The sequence below is a fragment of the Gadus macrocephalus genome, chromosome 7 (genome assembly GCF_031168955.1).
Source record: "Gadus macrocephalus chromosome 7, ASM3116895v1".
NCBI classification, from domain to species: domain Eukaryota; kingdom Metazoa; phylum Chordata; class Actinopteri; order Gadiformes; family Gadidae; genus Gadus; species Gadus macrocephalus.
In genome coordinates, this window is record NC_082388.1 from 12617566 (window position 1) to 12632152 (window position 14587).

The 14587-nt window shown below is 44.3% G+C and overlaps 1 protein-coding gene, 1 long non-coding RNA gene and 1 pseudogene across 2 annotated transcripts in view; 2 read left to right on the plus strand and 1 right to left on the minus strand.

The window, feature by feature from the left end:
- LOC132460870 (uncharacterized) overlaps window positions 1–6395 on the minus strand; it is a 22346-nt gene extending 15951 nt beyond the window's left edge. The window contains exon 1 of the mRNA XM_060055820.1: window positions 5101–6395. Within this exon, the coding sequence (XP_059911803.1) occupies window positions 5282–6334 (1053 nt within the window). The 5' untranslated portion in view covers window positions 6335–6395 and the 3' untranslated portion in view covers window positions 5101–5281. The remainder of the gene's footprint in view (window positions 1–5100) is intronic.
- LOC132461185 (trafficking protein particle complex subunit 14-like) lies at window positions 937–10477 on the plus strand (annotated as a pseudogene).
- A 2242-nt stretch (window positions 10478–12719) lies between these two features.
- LOC132460939 (uncharacterized) lies at window positions 12720–13925 on the plus strand. The gene is made up of 2 exons (XR_009526476.1): window positions 12720–13546; window positions 13835–13925. It is a non-coding gene; the product is annotated as an uncharacterized LOC132460939 (long non-coding RNA).
- The last annotated feature ends 662 nt before the right edge of the window (window positions 13926–14587 follow it).

A 14587-nucleotide genomic window follows, 5' to 3' on the forward strand; every position in this document is an offset into this window, starting at 1 on the left:
AATTGGGCATAGAAGGGCAAGTTAGTTTGAGTACGTAAACCCAGAGTCATTGTGATGCAGGGGGCTTGTTTGTGAGCCCAACTGCCGTGGGGAAAAAACTGTTCAAGTGGCGAGAAAGAGTTGGATCGCGGTCTGCACGTAACAGCTGAAAGCCGGTCAGCTGTGCTGCAGAGTCCGGTGTAGATTCAGTCAGCCAGGATTCCGTAAAACACATGACAGAAGAGAGAGAAAAGTCCCTATTAGTCCTGATGAGAAGACGTAGTTCATCAATTTTGTTGCAGAGTGAGCGGACGTTGGAGAGGATTATACTCGGTAAAGGCGACCGCATTCCTCTCTTCCTAAATCGCACCAGGGCTCCTGCGCGCTTTCCTCTCTTTCTCCGTCTCACTGTGAGACCAGGGCCTTGGATAAGTAGGTCTTGTAAGTCCACGGGAGAGGCGAGAAAGTTGGGACATAAATCCGATGGTGTTGAGTCCCTGATGTTAAGGATCTCATCTCTCGTAAAAATTATCCGTGACATCGCCATAGCAACACAATAACAAAAATGGAAAAACCTAAAAAAGTCCGAGTTGATCCGTAATAAACAGAATTAAAACTAACAGTTTGTGACAATAAGACAATAAAACAAAATAATCCGGTTTGATTCGCAATAAACTAAATTATACACTATTAAAGACTAAAAACAAACACAGAAGTGTGCACCAACACACCGAAGCAGCCATACGAGGCGCCATCACATCATAATCCGACTAGATTTGATATTTATCTGTTGTAACGTATCAGTGATGGTTTTCGAAATAGTTCTAAATACATACACGAGGGACAGTATCTTCATGTTCGAAAATGAAATCTCTTTAGTGAGCATTATTGTTATATATTTACATCACAGATTTTATTTTTGTGTCTTTCGGTCGCTCCACTATTCAAGCCACATCGATGGCTCAAACTCTCAATTTAAGTATATTCCTGTTTTTTTTAAACAAGCTTCTGGTTGCCAGGTTACCCAGCCTCCGCCTGGACCGCCCTCGCTTCGTGATGACGGCCAGCTGCCCGAGCTCCGTCAGGGTGAAGGAGCACTTCAGGGTCAAGTACGTCCTGCTCAACAACCTGCAGGACTTCCTCGCCGTGAGACTGGTCTGGACACCGGACGGTACGGTGGACAAAGAGCAACATCCTGATTGATTTATAGATGATTGATACTAGACTAGTCCTGATCAGATTAGATGTCGTGAGATTGGGTAGGATTAGCTTGTACTGGATGGAATGCGTTGACGTTACTGAACACGACATGCTACATTAGACGACCGATGCCGTCAGGTGAGGTGAGTGACCTGTGACCCTCCTGCTCCCCTCCGCTCAGGCCGGGGTCACTGTGATGATGCGGACCTGAGCGCCGTGGTGTGCCACACCCCCCTGAGTAACCTGGGCCACTGCCGCCGGGGCAGCACCCTGTCCTTCACCGTGGCCTTCCAGATCCTCAAGCCCGGCCTGTACGAGGTACCTAGCCTCCCGCTGCCAGAGGCCACGTCCTGGATAAACACCTCACAGATATGAGAGAGCGAAAAAGACTGAGTTTGAAAGACCAAGAAACTCCTGATCTGGGATCAGGCTTCATGTTATGTACCCAAAATGTGTGGATCCCTCATACATGCACGGACCAATCAGAACAGCCCTTGCATCACTCCTTCTCCGTATTCTCAGTAGATTACAACTTGCTAGAATTAACCTCTTACACAATACAGTTATATCACATGAACAGCAGTGAGGTACTCTTTGATTGAAATCCACTTGTCACCTTAAAAATTTGACGGATATAAAACATAATAACCCACATGTACTTATGAGAGATTGTCTGCAAACCAACACAATCTTGAGTAAAGTATCATCAAAGAAAATATAATCAAAGAGAAAAAGCCTCCACCACATATGAGTTAGCATAAAGCTGAGACATGCATGAGCACAATAACAATCACTTCTACTCAGACAGTAAGCATGTATTCAACTTTCTCAGAACAGTACGTGTGTGATTGTGGAATACGATCACAAGGCAGGCAGTGTTGCCTCTAACTGTAGTATTAACTATTTAACCTCAACATATTAAGGTTAAGTTAAGTGAGAGAAAGAATGAAGGAGACTCATGAAGCCCTCCCTGTCTCTTCCTCTCATGGTGAGCTGAGCCAGGTATAGAGAGGTGTACAGCTTTAGGGGTCAACCTGTAGTCAGCCAAGCAAACAAGGATCATCTCATTGGCGGCAGAATCTGTAAACTAGTAACACGTGTATGTTACTCAGAATGTAGTCCTTTATGGATTTTTCTATACTTATTTCAATAATTTAGGCAAAATAATTCTTAATTTAAACCTATGGTAAATGTATCCCATGATCACACAGATCATGGGATACATGATCACACAGAAATACAAATCACATACATGTACATCTGGAGTGTATAGAAAAGAACAGTTAGAAATTGAGCAGTGAGAATAATTAACGTGTTCACATATTCCAATAGTACAGTTTGTATGTAGAGACATGAGGAGTGTGCGGCTCTAGGGAATAGACTGTTTCTCATTTTTAATATAGACGAGTTTCTTTTCCTTTCGTTCTTGAATGTGACCTAATGTGGTTCTCTGTCACCCCTTCCTCCTCAGCTGAGTCAGCACATGAAGCTGAAGCTGTAGTTCACCGCCTCAGTGACCAACCCGCCCCCTGATGCCCGCCCACTCTCACGTGAGAACCTATCATCTGAGCTTCTGCTCTGAGTATTTGAGCTAGCATGTGGAATATACTGATCAGATGTGCATATATAGTCGCTCCCAGTGGCTGGCTGGAGGGAACAGATGGCAGGGGTAGCTTCCTCGATTGTGCAAATGTTACGTGGGGCGGGGGGGGGGGGGGGGGGGGGGTAAACATTTCACTCACTAACATCTGAAGGATGGCTATGTTATTTCTGACAGATGACACTCAAACGACACCTGCTCAATCTTACGTAGAGCACATTTAAGTCGGCTTTCTAAAACAATCTGCCATCAGACACAAAAATGTGGTTATGTCTCGTACTGATGAGGTTTTCAACTCTAAATATGGAGTGGGGAGGTTATGGATATGCGGATTCCCTTTCAGTGTATCACATGTATATCTGTAAATATATTCCATGCGTACAGTAAGAAGTAAGCGTGTGACGGATGGATCGACCACCGGGCCTCACTGAGCATTAATGCTGAGGATGAAACCCAGATGGAATTGGAGACGTCAACACTCCCTCTCCTCCCTGCTCTCTGGTCAAAGAAGCCATCTCTTTTACACACGTCAGCGGACTCCTCGGCTCAGTCTTCGTGGGGCTTTAGGCCGCGGTCGAGGCGCAGACAGCTGCGGGCTGACGGGACCTTGGAGCGCCTCAGACCGTTCTTCCTCTTGCAGGCCCTTTGGGTGGAGGCGCTGTATATCTGACGGTGTGTCCTTCCTCCCGGCTCTAGGGAAGAACAGCCCCTCCAGCCCGGCGGTGAGGGACCTGCTGGACCGCCACCAGGCCAGCCTGGGCCGCTCGCAGTCCTTCTCCCACCAGCAGCCGTCCCGCTCACACATCATGAGGTACGGCGTCCTGGCTGAAGGTGTATCACTGCCCCCCCCCCCGGGGGGGGGCAGTGACTCGGGGGGTTAGCCACTTAGCTTCTGTTGTACTAGATGGGGCTTCTGCGCATTGCTACTTTTGAATAGTTTCATTGGGAATGAAAAACACAGTCTCCTCCTCTAGTACAGCAGATAGTTTGTGAAGACGGCCTTAGACCTCGAGGTCTGTCGGGTTCTGGACTTCTCAGAGATCAGACCCTCTGTCGGGTTCTGGACCTCTCAGAGTTCAGACCCTCTGTCGGGTTCTGGACCTCTCAGAGTTCAGACCCTCTGTCGGGTTCTGGACCTCTCAGAGTTCAGACCCTCTGTCGGGTTCTGAACCTCTCAGAGTTCAGACCCTCTGTCGGGTTCTGAACCTCTCAGAGTTCTGGGCTATCGGTCCTCTTTCATCAGAAGTTCTTTGAATGTTTCATGAAGATTTGTAAATACTAATACTTTGTAAATACTGGTGATGTACCAGTGTGGTGAAACTGTAAATAAGTCTTCTAATTCCTACCCATTTTTGGCAGAGAAAGAGCGATAGTTAGATAAAGGAAGACATCGAAGGAAATCTCTGCTTCTCCTTTCTTCGGCCTCATTTCATCAAGTTGGAAACATGTTATTAATCTAAAATTAATCGTTAGTTGCAGCCGAAGCACTTCTTACTGGTGAGGAGGAAGGGAAGTGATGAAAATGAATTTGTTTTAGGACACACACAAGTGTGTTTTGATAAAGCATGATCATTGCAAAGACACACACAGCGATTGACATAGCATCTTTAATGAGACAACAGTTGGATATTATTATAAGGTTTGAGGAATAAGAAATCAACACAATAAAGAAGTCAGGAGAATGCCAGGGCTATTCGAATACTAACTAACTTTAAACTTTTCAATTCGATAGAGAAATTAAGCTATCTATACGTGCAATTTATACAAAGGCCTTTCAAAAAAGCAACATTCACATTTATATTTAGGGCATTTAGCAGACTCTTTTATCCAAAGTGACTTACAATGAGTAGTACATTTGTCAGAAGGTGAAACAATATATAACTGACGGTACAGGAAGGAAGTTAATAGAACCAAGTGCAAAGCACTAACAATCGCTAGGTTAACCCATTCCCGTATACAACAAAGTAACAATGTTAACAAGGTTATATAATTTGTACGATATATCATTTTGTATTATTAAGAGTTTCGGATTATATAATTTTTTGTAAGTTATTTAAAGTTCAGTTCATACAGAAATCCCAACTAAAAGTTGGAAAAGCAAGACTTGAAGATGACTGTTCATTTACAACAACAAAAACAAGAACTATAACGTAATGTCAGGCTTCTGTTTTGCATGGCTAGAAATATTAATATGATACTCTTTACATCAAACAGAATTATCTATTCACAGCGTTTGGGATAAGGAAGTATTTACAATTAAACTTCCACTTCTGATTTAATTTGAATGTATACATTTTTAATTCTAGTCAAGATCTTTAAACCATAATCCATTGGTTAAACGATTTTATTCATATTTAGCAATGTGCAACTTATTCGAAAACCTTTCTTAAAACTCTTCAACAGGAAGTTATTATTCTTTCTTGATATCCTGTGAGCCATAAAACAATCCACAGACCACCAGTAACACAACGCTCAAACATCACAAGCTCCTTTGGATTTTGTTTACCTGCATGAATGCTCAGGGAGGTTAGCGGGGGGCTTTGAAACGGTGGAATAGGTGACTGTGTCATCCCCCTCACCGCCCCCCTCCTCCACACTGGGGGGCCGGGCCTTCCTACTACCAGTCCTGTGTTCAATGGAGGCGTAGAGCAGACCCCCGTCCGGCTCACCCTGGTCGTAGGACAGGCGTTGGGTGGGCTCCCCCTGCCCCGGGGACCCCAACGTGTCAGGGTCTTCTGCACACATTGGGGGGCTCTGCTTGTTTCCTGTGCTCTTCTTGCGTCTGTGTACCAGAACAGCAACAATCAGAACCAGTAGCACTGTACTCACTGCTACAGCCAGGTAGATGAAGTGCTCCTTAGAGGTAGAGGGGCCCTTACCCCCAGGGCCCCCGGAGGTGATGTTAGTTTTTCTGTGAATGATCTGATCCTTTGAAGCAAAGTCAACTGATGTCTTTTCAACGCCGTCTTTCATCAGAAGGCAGCGGAGCCCTGCGCTGTCGAGGGGTTGTGTGTTCGGCCGACGGGCGACACATTGCCCCCGCGTCTCCTGCTCACTCATCTGGTCGCTTGTCCCCTGGTCTGACCATCTCACACTGACACCCCCACATGCTCCGTCATAACTATACACAGAACACGTGAGGACGTCCACCTGAGTGATCCCAGAGAGAACAGAGAGATCAATGGTTTCATCCTCTCCATGTGGGTTTCCATTTGAATCGTACTGCCGGCAAGTGTAGCGTCCAGCGTCTCCAACGTTAATATCGCTGATATTCAGAAAACAGTCAGGCTGCAAACTCAGTCTTGAGGCTTTGGATCCACTGAGATCTTGTCTCAAACCTCCTTTAGCCACTAACTCAATTGACTTCGATCTGTTTCTGCCGTAGTTCCATGTGACCGAGGAGCATTGTTGGTAGACTTTGATCACGTTGTTACACTGCAGGGTCACTGAATCACCAACTCTTTTATAAATGTAAGTCGGATCTGGAGCTTGTACCGACACAACAACACAACACAAACTACTAAATGACAGTACATACCAGTTGAAATCAGCCATGCCTATGTCCTTTCACTGTCTCTGTCACTCTGTGGTATTTCTTTTTTTTAAGCTCCTTTTAACCCGTAGAAAGAGGAACCGTGTGTTGATGATGTAATTGCATTTCCTAATAACGATGGTGGGTGAATGTTGCTAACATTGGTGTAAACCCGGCAACTGTCCCGGATATTCAGGGAGCCGACCCCAAACCTACTCTGCATGCTTTGGATTGAGCTGTCTTTGACTTTTCACGTTTCCAGACCGCTTATTTTGTTTCTGCTAGTGCAGCCGCAGTCTGCACTAGCAGAAAGGAGAGTGACACGACAGACCTCAGCCATCTTAGATCTAACTGAGGGATCTCTCAGCTTCTGTCTCAGTTTATCTTCTTCTCAGTCGTCCCATATGTCCCAGCATCCCAATTCCTCCTAACATTGAAATAATCAGACGTTATTTCTAGTTCTCTGAGGTACAAGAAGTTCATGTGGAACGAGCCAGTGAGCGTTTCTAACGTTCTGTTGAGGTTTACACAGTCTGATGGTTTCCCACGTCTCCGACTAGACTACACAACCCTGTGAGAGTGTTAGATTACAAAGAGACATGGGAGATGTTATCACAGAAGTTATCAAAGAAGTCATTTTTGTACAACCCCAAGATCTGGAATCCCGTGTAAAGACCCTGAATCTGTGGACATGTGTTCGGTAGAGTCTCCGTTCGTGTTGTCACATCTCTCACGTACGGAGGCATTCACGCACATCCCACACACAGACACACCACATGGTGCGTATTAATAGTGTACCGTAATGCGATGTTCCGGACATGCTCCGTATTCCGTGCGTCTTGACACATTGGTTTTTAGAAAAATAAACAAAGGCAAACGCTTATTTCACTGTCAAATAATTTGATGACAGAATGAGGTCTGTTGATATAGAATTGTATTTTTAGAATGTTCTGAGGAGGATATTTAACTAGTTTGCTGAACAATATTTTATGTAATGCTTCCCACCTTTATAAATCTTAAAGAACTAATATATATTTATATATATATAGTTCCGTATATTGAATCTTTATAAAGGCTTAATAACTAATATATAATGCACATAACCCAATAAATATATAAATGTTTATATTCCATAAATGTGGTCGATAGTGTTTAAATATGGTCGCTAGTGTTTACTTGTGGTCGATAGTGTTTAAATGTGGTCGATAGTGTTTAATTGTGGTCGATAGGGTTTACATGTTTAAATGTGGTCGATAGTGTTTATATATGGTCGATAGGGTTTACATGTGGTCGATAGGGTTTACATGTGGTCCATAGTGTTTAAATGTGGTCCATAGTGTTTAAATGTGGGCGTTAGGGTTTACATGTGGTCCATAGTGTTTAAATATGGTCGATAGTGTTTAAATGTGGTCGATAGTGTTTACATGTGGTCGATATTGTTTAAATATGGTCGATAGTGTTTAAATATGGTCGATAGTGTTTAAATGTTCTTTTCCCTCACTCTCCACCTCATCCCTTACTCTCCACCTCAAGCTGGTGTGTAGTGAGCGTTCTGGCACCGATTGGCTGCCGTGCATCACCCAAGTGGGTGCTACATATTGGTGGTGGTTAGTGAGGTCCCCCCTTCACTTTAGGCGTCTTTGAGTGTTATTAATTATTATTATTATTCATGTTTAACCTCTGTTTTCCTTTTATTCCTAGTCTGTTTTACATAGTTTTGAATGATGACTATATGCTCTGTAAGGTGACCTTGGGTGTCTTGAAAGGCGCCTCTAAATTAAATGTATTATTATTATTATTATTATGTAGTAGTTGAATTCCATCAAGTATGAAGCAAACTGCTATTTCCAAAGCCAAAGCTAATAACTGAGGTGAAACAATTTGGAAGTGGAAGTCAATTATAGTTTTTCATATTTTTAATGGGAACGAATGAAATCTGTGTCCAGAGATACCAAGAAAGAAAGAAAAAGATGTGATATCATGTTGGCTCTTCCCGTATCTCGCGTGTTAGCAAGTTCCTCTTTCACTCAACATAGAATCATATCACATATACAATCAAGGTATGATCATAACGGTTCCTGGTGCAACATGCAGTTATTGGTCATTTCTCTAAACAATATTAAAATGCTGCTATTCTGTGTTTCTATTCCTGTGTGTGTGGGTATGTGCGTGCGTGTCTGTCTGTCTGTGTGTGCGTGCATACGCAAACAGACACGCATGCACACACCACACACCTACGTACGTGTGTGCGTGTTTCTGTGTGCGTGTGTCTGTGTCCGTGTGCGTGTGTCTGTGTTTCTGTGTGCGTGTGTCTGTGTCCGTGTGCGTGTGTCTGTGTTTCTGTGTGCGTGTGTCTGTGTTCGTGTGTGCGTGTGTCTGTGTTTCTGTGTGTGTGTGTCAGTGTCCGTGTGCGTGTGTCTGTGTTTCTGTGTGCATGTGTCTGTGTTTCTGTGTGCGTGTGTCCTGTCGGGGTTCTGGACCTTTGTCAGGTTCTGGACCTCTGTTGGTTTCTGGGCCTTTGGTTCTGGACCTCTGGTTCTGGACCTCAGGTTCTAGACCTCTGGTTCTGAGCCTCAGGTTCTACACCTCTGCTTCTGGACCTCTGTCAGGTTGTGGGCCTCTGCTTCTAGACCTCTGGTTCTGGACCTCTGTCAGGTTCCTGACCTCTATCAGGTTCTGGACCTCTGGCTAAAGCGGTCCACTGATGTCTGATGTTAGAGACCCACTGCAGTCGGGTTCCACCACAGACCACTGCGGTCGGGTTCCATCACAGAGCAATAGAGTAAAACGTCCGCTTTCATCAGAAGTTCTTTGAATGTTTGGTGATGATTTGTAAATACTTTTCCTGGTGGTGTACCAGTCTGGTGAAACTGTTAATATGTCAAGTCTTCTAATTCTTACCCATGTTTGGCAGAGAACGACAGATAGTTAGATACAGAAAGACAAAGAAGGAACTCTCTGCTTCTCCTTTCTTCAGCCTCATTTTATCATGTTGAAACATGTCAATATCTAAAAATATTCGTTACTTAACAGAGTTGCAATCAAAGCACTTCTTACTGGTGAGGAGGAAGGGAAATAATGAAAATGAATTCATTTTAGGACACACGACACGACTGTGGTTTGATAAAGCCTGATCATGGGAAAGAGACAGAGAAGATGAGACAACGGTTGTATATTATTTTAAGGTTTTAGGAATAAGAAATCAATACAACAAAGAAGTCAGGCGAATGGCCGGCTACAGCGGCTATTCGAATTCTAACTAACTTTACACTTTTCAATTGGATAGAGAAAGGGAGCTATCTCTAGGTGCAATTCATGTAAAGGCCTTTAAAATAAGTTACAATGTTAACAGGGTTATATCATTTGCACGATATATCATTTTATATTATCATTGGGATACATTTTTCCACGACAGTAAATTACAAGAATCAGTTAAGTTTCTGATTATATATTTTCATTTAAAGTTCATTTAAAGTTCAGTTCATACAGAAATCCCAACTAAAAGTTGGATTTCACACATACAATCAGAGTGTCATCATAAGGGTTTCTGGTGCAACATGCAGTTCTTGTTTTTTGCTCTAAAATATATAAAAATACTGCCTCTCGTCTATCCCTGTGTGTGCGTCTCTGTGTGCACGTGCTTGTGTGCATGTGTCTGTGTGCGTGTGTCTGTGTGTGCGTGTGTGTCTGTGTGTGTGTTCTTGTGTGCAGGACGGGCAGTGCCATGGAGCGGCGCGCTATAACCCCTCCTGTGGGCTCCCCCGTGGGGAGACCGCTGTACCTGCCCCCCCCAGACAAGGCGCTGCTCTCCCTGGACAAGATCGCCAAGAGAGAGTGCAAGGTCCTGGTGCTGGAGCCCATCTGCTGAGAGACGGACGGGGGGAGGAGGAGAGCGCTGGAGCGAGAGGGAGAGAGACGGGGAGACAGGAGCTAAACAGGAAGTAGAGTGAGGGACCGAAGGCAAAATAGCAGAATACATATCATCAAGTACAAAGTGTACACAAGTAACTGCTAGGTGGGGAAAATAGACAAAAGGTCATATTGAGTTGGTTTAACACAAGAGAACAGGAGATGACTTCTAGGGATTCAGCAAAGTGTTGTTAAACAGGTCAGTCCTTAGCTAAAGACTGTCCAACGGGACAGTCCTTAACTAAAGACTGTCCAACGGGACAGTCCTTAACTAAAGACCGTCCAACAGGACAGTCCTTAACTAAAGACCGTCCAACAGGACAGTCCTTAACTAAAGACTGTTTAACAGGACAGTCCTTAACTAAAGACTGTCCAATAGGACAGTCCTTAACTAAAGACTGTCCAACAGGACAGTCCTTAACTAAAGACTGTCCAATAGGACAGTCCTTTACTTAAGACAAAGGCTGTGTCTCAATGTTGAGGAGGCTTCCTATAACCTCAGGACCTATAAAGGGAAAGTCCTTGTTAGGGAGCTACTTTGTGAAAGTACTTGAATGAGGCTGCAGATTAGCAGCACCTGACAACCCAAAAAGTCACTTTGGCCGTTTGTGTCTATTTACTGAAGCTCCAAGTCCCTATGCTAGCTGTTCATATACAGTTGTCTTGAAATAAGGAAGTAACAATAACCTAACATGTTCGATAGACAAATAGGTAATCATGCCTTGACGTGATAATTGTGATAATTTAAAAGACAAATTCCTTGTGCCGCATGGTCTCGTGGGATATCCTCCACCGACCGAGTAGCCTTCCCACGCTTCCTTGAAGCTTGCCCTAAGTAGGCACCTAGGTAGGATGTTTCCTCTGCTTCTTACTGTATTGGAATATACATCGCAACTCAGCAACTCAGACACAGAGAAAGTGTGGGCTACCCTTTCCAAGCTGCTGCTCACCAGCAGGAAGGAGAACCATCAAGTGAGCTCAGGAGGTTGAGCTGTTCCTAACGCTGGTCCCCCCTGAACCCAGACATCCCTAGGACATGAGGAGGCTCTGAGAACACATTTTGTAGAAGGTGTCTTGATCGGCCCTAAACCAGAAGACATCCACTAATTAGTAGAACACTGTGATCCACTAATTAGTAGAACACTGTGATCCACTAATTAGTAGAACACCGTGATCCACTAATTATTAAAACACTATTATCCACTAATTATGAAACACTATGGATAGATTGAAACAGCCAAATCAATGTTGAACATTCAGCAACAAGAGGCATGAGATAAGATTTATTTATTTATTAATTGAATCATGATTTACTGGTATTATTTATATTATACTTCATTTATTAATAAACAATCATTATAGAGAACTGTTTAACTTTGTTTTGTCTTATTTTGTAGGATTTCTGAAGGTGAGCTGAGGGTTTAAATGGGCGCCTTTTACAGCCTTTGTTGTCTTTCAGAAAGTATTGAGGGTAACATACGTGGTGAACGAAATGCTTGTGTTACAGATGTATTATTTAGCTGGAGTTGACTCGCTGAAGCTCTTGTGTACTGTCCATAAGAGCTGACACCCCCTTACTGGCAACATAACATGATTGACATGTTATGCCAAGGAGGTTAAAGTATTGTACTTTGTGCAGCATTCAATAGTGTTGTAATCACATTGTTTTCAGTAATACCATTTTAGACAAATGTCTGAATACATAAAAATACGTGAATGAAAGCAGAACAAATTCTGAATGGAGAACTGTCTGTTCATCTTGTCAAGTTGTATACGATTCAGTTGTAAATATACACATTTCATTCAAAAGCTGGTGTTTTTATTTCAGTCGTCGTACCACCCACACAATCATGAACAGCTACCATTCAACTGAACTCATACAATAATTTTCCTTCTTTATATTTAGTGTTTCAATGCTTCTAGATCTTGGTCCTCAAGCTCATCCCTACCAAGTAGCAGTCCACCTTATAAAGGAGGACTTATAAGAAACTATATACCAAATAAAACTCACCCAAGTAATGAAGCTCACTCCTGTAAGAAACTATATACTATGTGAACCTCACCCCTGTAAGAGACGATATACTACATGGAGATTGCATTTTGCAAATAAATCTTACAAATGTGTGTACTGTATGTTAACTCTGAATATCCTCCTTATAAAGGAGACTCTTAATATGTTGTAGCCTTTATGCAAACTTTAAGTTAATCCGTCTTCTACCTTCCAGTATAACCGGGTTGGAACCTGTCCGTCACGTCTGGGTCTCGACTGTAAGGGATTCAGTTTCTCCTCACCTAAGCAGGCTCAGGGGTGAGGAGTGGGGGGTTTTTCCTCACGTGAGCAGGCTCAGGAGTGTGGAGACTGAGCAGTGGGGATTTCCCTTCACCTGAGCAGGCTTAGAGACGAGGATTGGGGGTTTCTCTTCACCTGAGCAGGCTCAGAGACGAGGATTGGGGGCATCTGTGAATGTGCTGCAACAGGAAGGAAGGCTCATTGGTTCATTTTCTGGTGGCTATGATGTTTAGTATTAAGAATGCTTATGCAGATTACTGGTTCCTTCTCATGTGCCTTTGTTGGCCTAAATTGGGTAAACTTATTTTATAAATCCACACAGATTCAATCAATAGTTTGATGTCATCCATTCTTTAATGGTCACAGTTGAAGCACATTATATAAAAGGTTATTTACATTGATAATTTAAAGGGGCAACACACAACCTTTTTTACATGAATGCGCACACACTCGTTAACTTTGTCTCCCCACACACATACACACACACAAACCGCACTGAGCTTCCTCCACAATAGTAGCAACATACATTTAAAAAAAATGAAAAACCATCTAAAACCGTACAAACGTAGTAAAGTGCATGTTCAACAGACCGGTAAAGACATGTTGGGTTCATGTCCACAGTACAGGGAGACGCTGCACTGCTCAGAGGCCCACAGACGTCTGTTTGAGACGCAGCCCTGCTAGTCCCGCCCACGCAGGGCTGTGCTAAAAGAAGACCTCCCACCCAAACCAAAGGTCCTGACTGGGGATAAAAGACCCCATCAACAGCAATGAAAGACATATTACAACCGACCCCCCGGGGAAAAAGACAAGAAGTGACCAGGACTGCACTAAACTCCTCTCAGCACCAGCCCTGATGAGGCCAGATGTCTTTTAAAAGATGGGATACATCTACAGTTTAAATTCAATCAGAGCCATCACTGCCTTGAGAAGGCCCAGTCGGTGAGCATCACGAGGGAGGATGATGTGGAACGGCTCCGGCCTCCAGGTGTCCCATCACGAGGGAGGATGATGTGGAACGGCTCCCGGCCTCCAGGTGTCCCATCACCAGGGAGGATGATGTGGAACGGCTCCCGGCCTCCAGGTGTCCCATCACCAGGGAGGATGATGTGGAACGGCTCCCGGCCTCCAGGTGTCCCATCACCAGGGAGGATGATGTGGAACGGCTCCCGGCCTCCAGGTGTCCCATCACCAGGGAGGATGATGTGGAACGGCTCCCGGCCTCCAGGTGTCCCATCACCAGGGAGGATGATGTGGAACGGCTCCCGGCCTCCAGGTGTCCCATCACCAGGGAGGATGATGTGGAACGGCTCCCGGCCTCCAGGTGTCCCAGCGGCCCATGAAGCTACTCAGCAGACTGGCCTCAGACCAACTGAGGTATTGTGTCGTTGTCACAAACAAACGGCTGATACCAACCTGCCCCTTTCTTTCCTTTTACTATTTTTTTTTGTTTTTACCATTCTCTCCTTTCAGAGTAGGGCTCAGGGCCACATGGCTGGCTAGGCGTGGCTGTATTCATTCCCTCCTCGTTCATTCATTCACTCTGGGTGTGGCTGTATCTATTCAGCCCTCGTTCTCAGCCTCGCCGGGCTGAGGGCATCACGTTCCTTCAGTTCTAAACATCACAAGGTTAGAGTTGCTGATAAAAAGAAATTTGTCATGGCACACAAATGACCAACATTGTGCTTCCTTTGTTGTCCCTAGGGGCTGGCTGAAGGCTCGGACAGGCTCACAACCCTCCTACGGTCGTGCTCCGTCTCTGGTGACGGGGTAGGATTGGATGTCTACCAACAAGTGGAGGAGACTGGGTTCGGACGCGTTTTCTTAGTAACAGAGAAGGTATGTCAGGTTTTGTGTAGTTCAAATGACAAATGTAAATTGTGTATTTCCCTCTTGTTGTGCACACACATTTAAAAAGTCCCCTTTTTACATGGGACCGCTGCTTACGCTCAAAAGGGCAAAGGTCACAGGATCTAGACAGTGTTGCGGATCAAACCATAAATGTCAGCAAGAATGTTTTACTTAAGGCAAGAGGCTAGGTTTGTTTTGCTAGAGCAGGCAGACGACAACGCTTGTT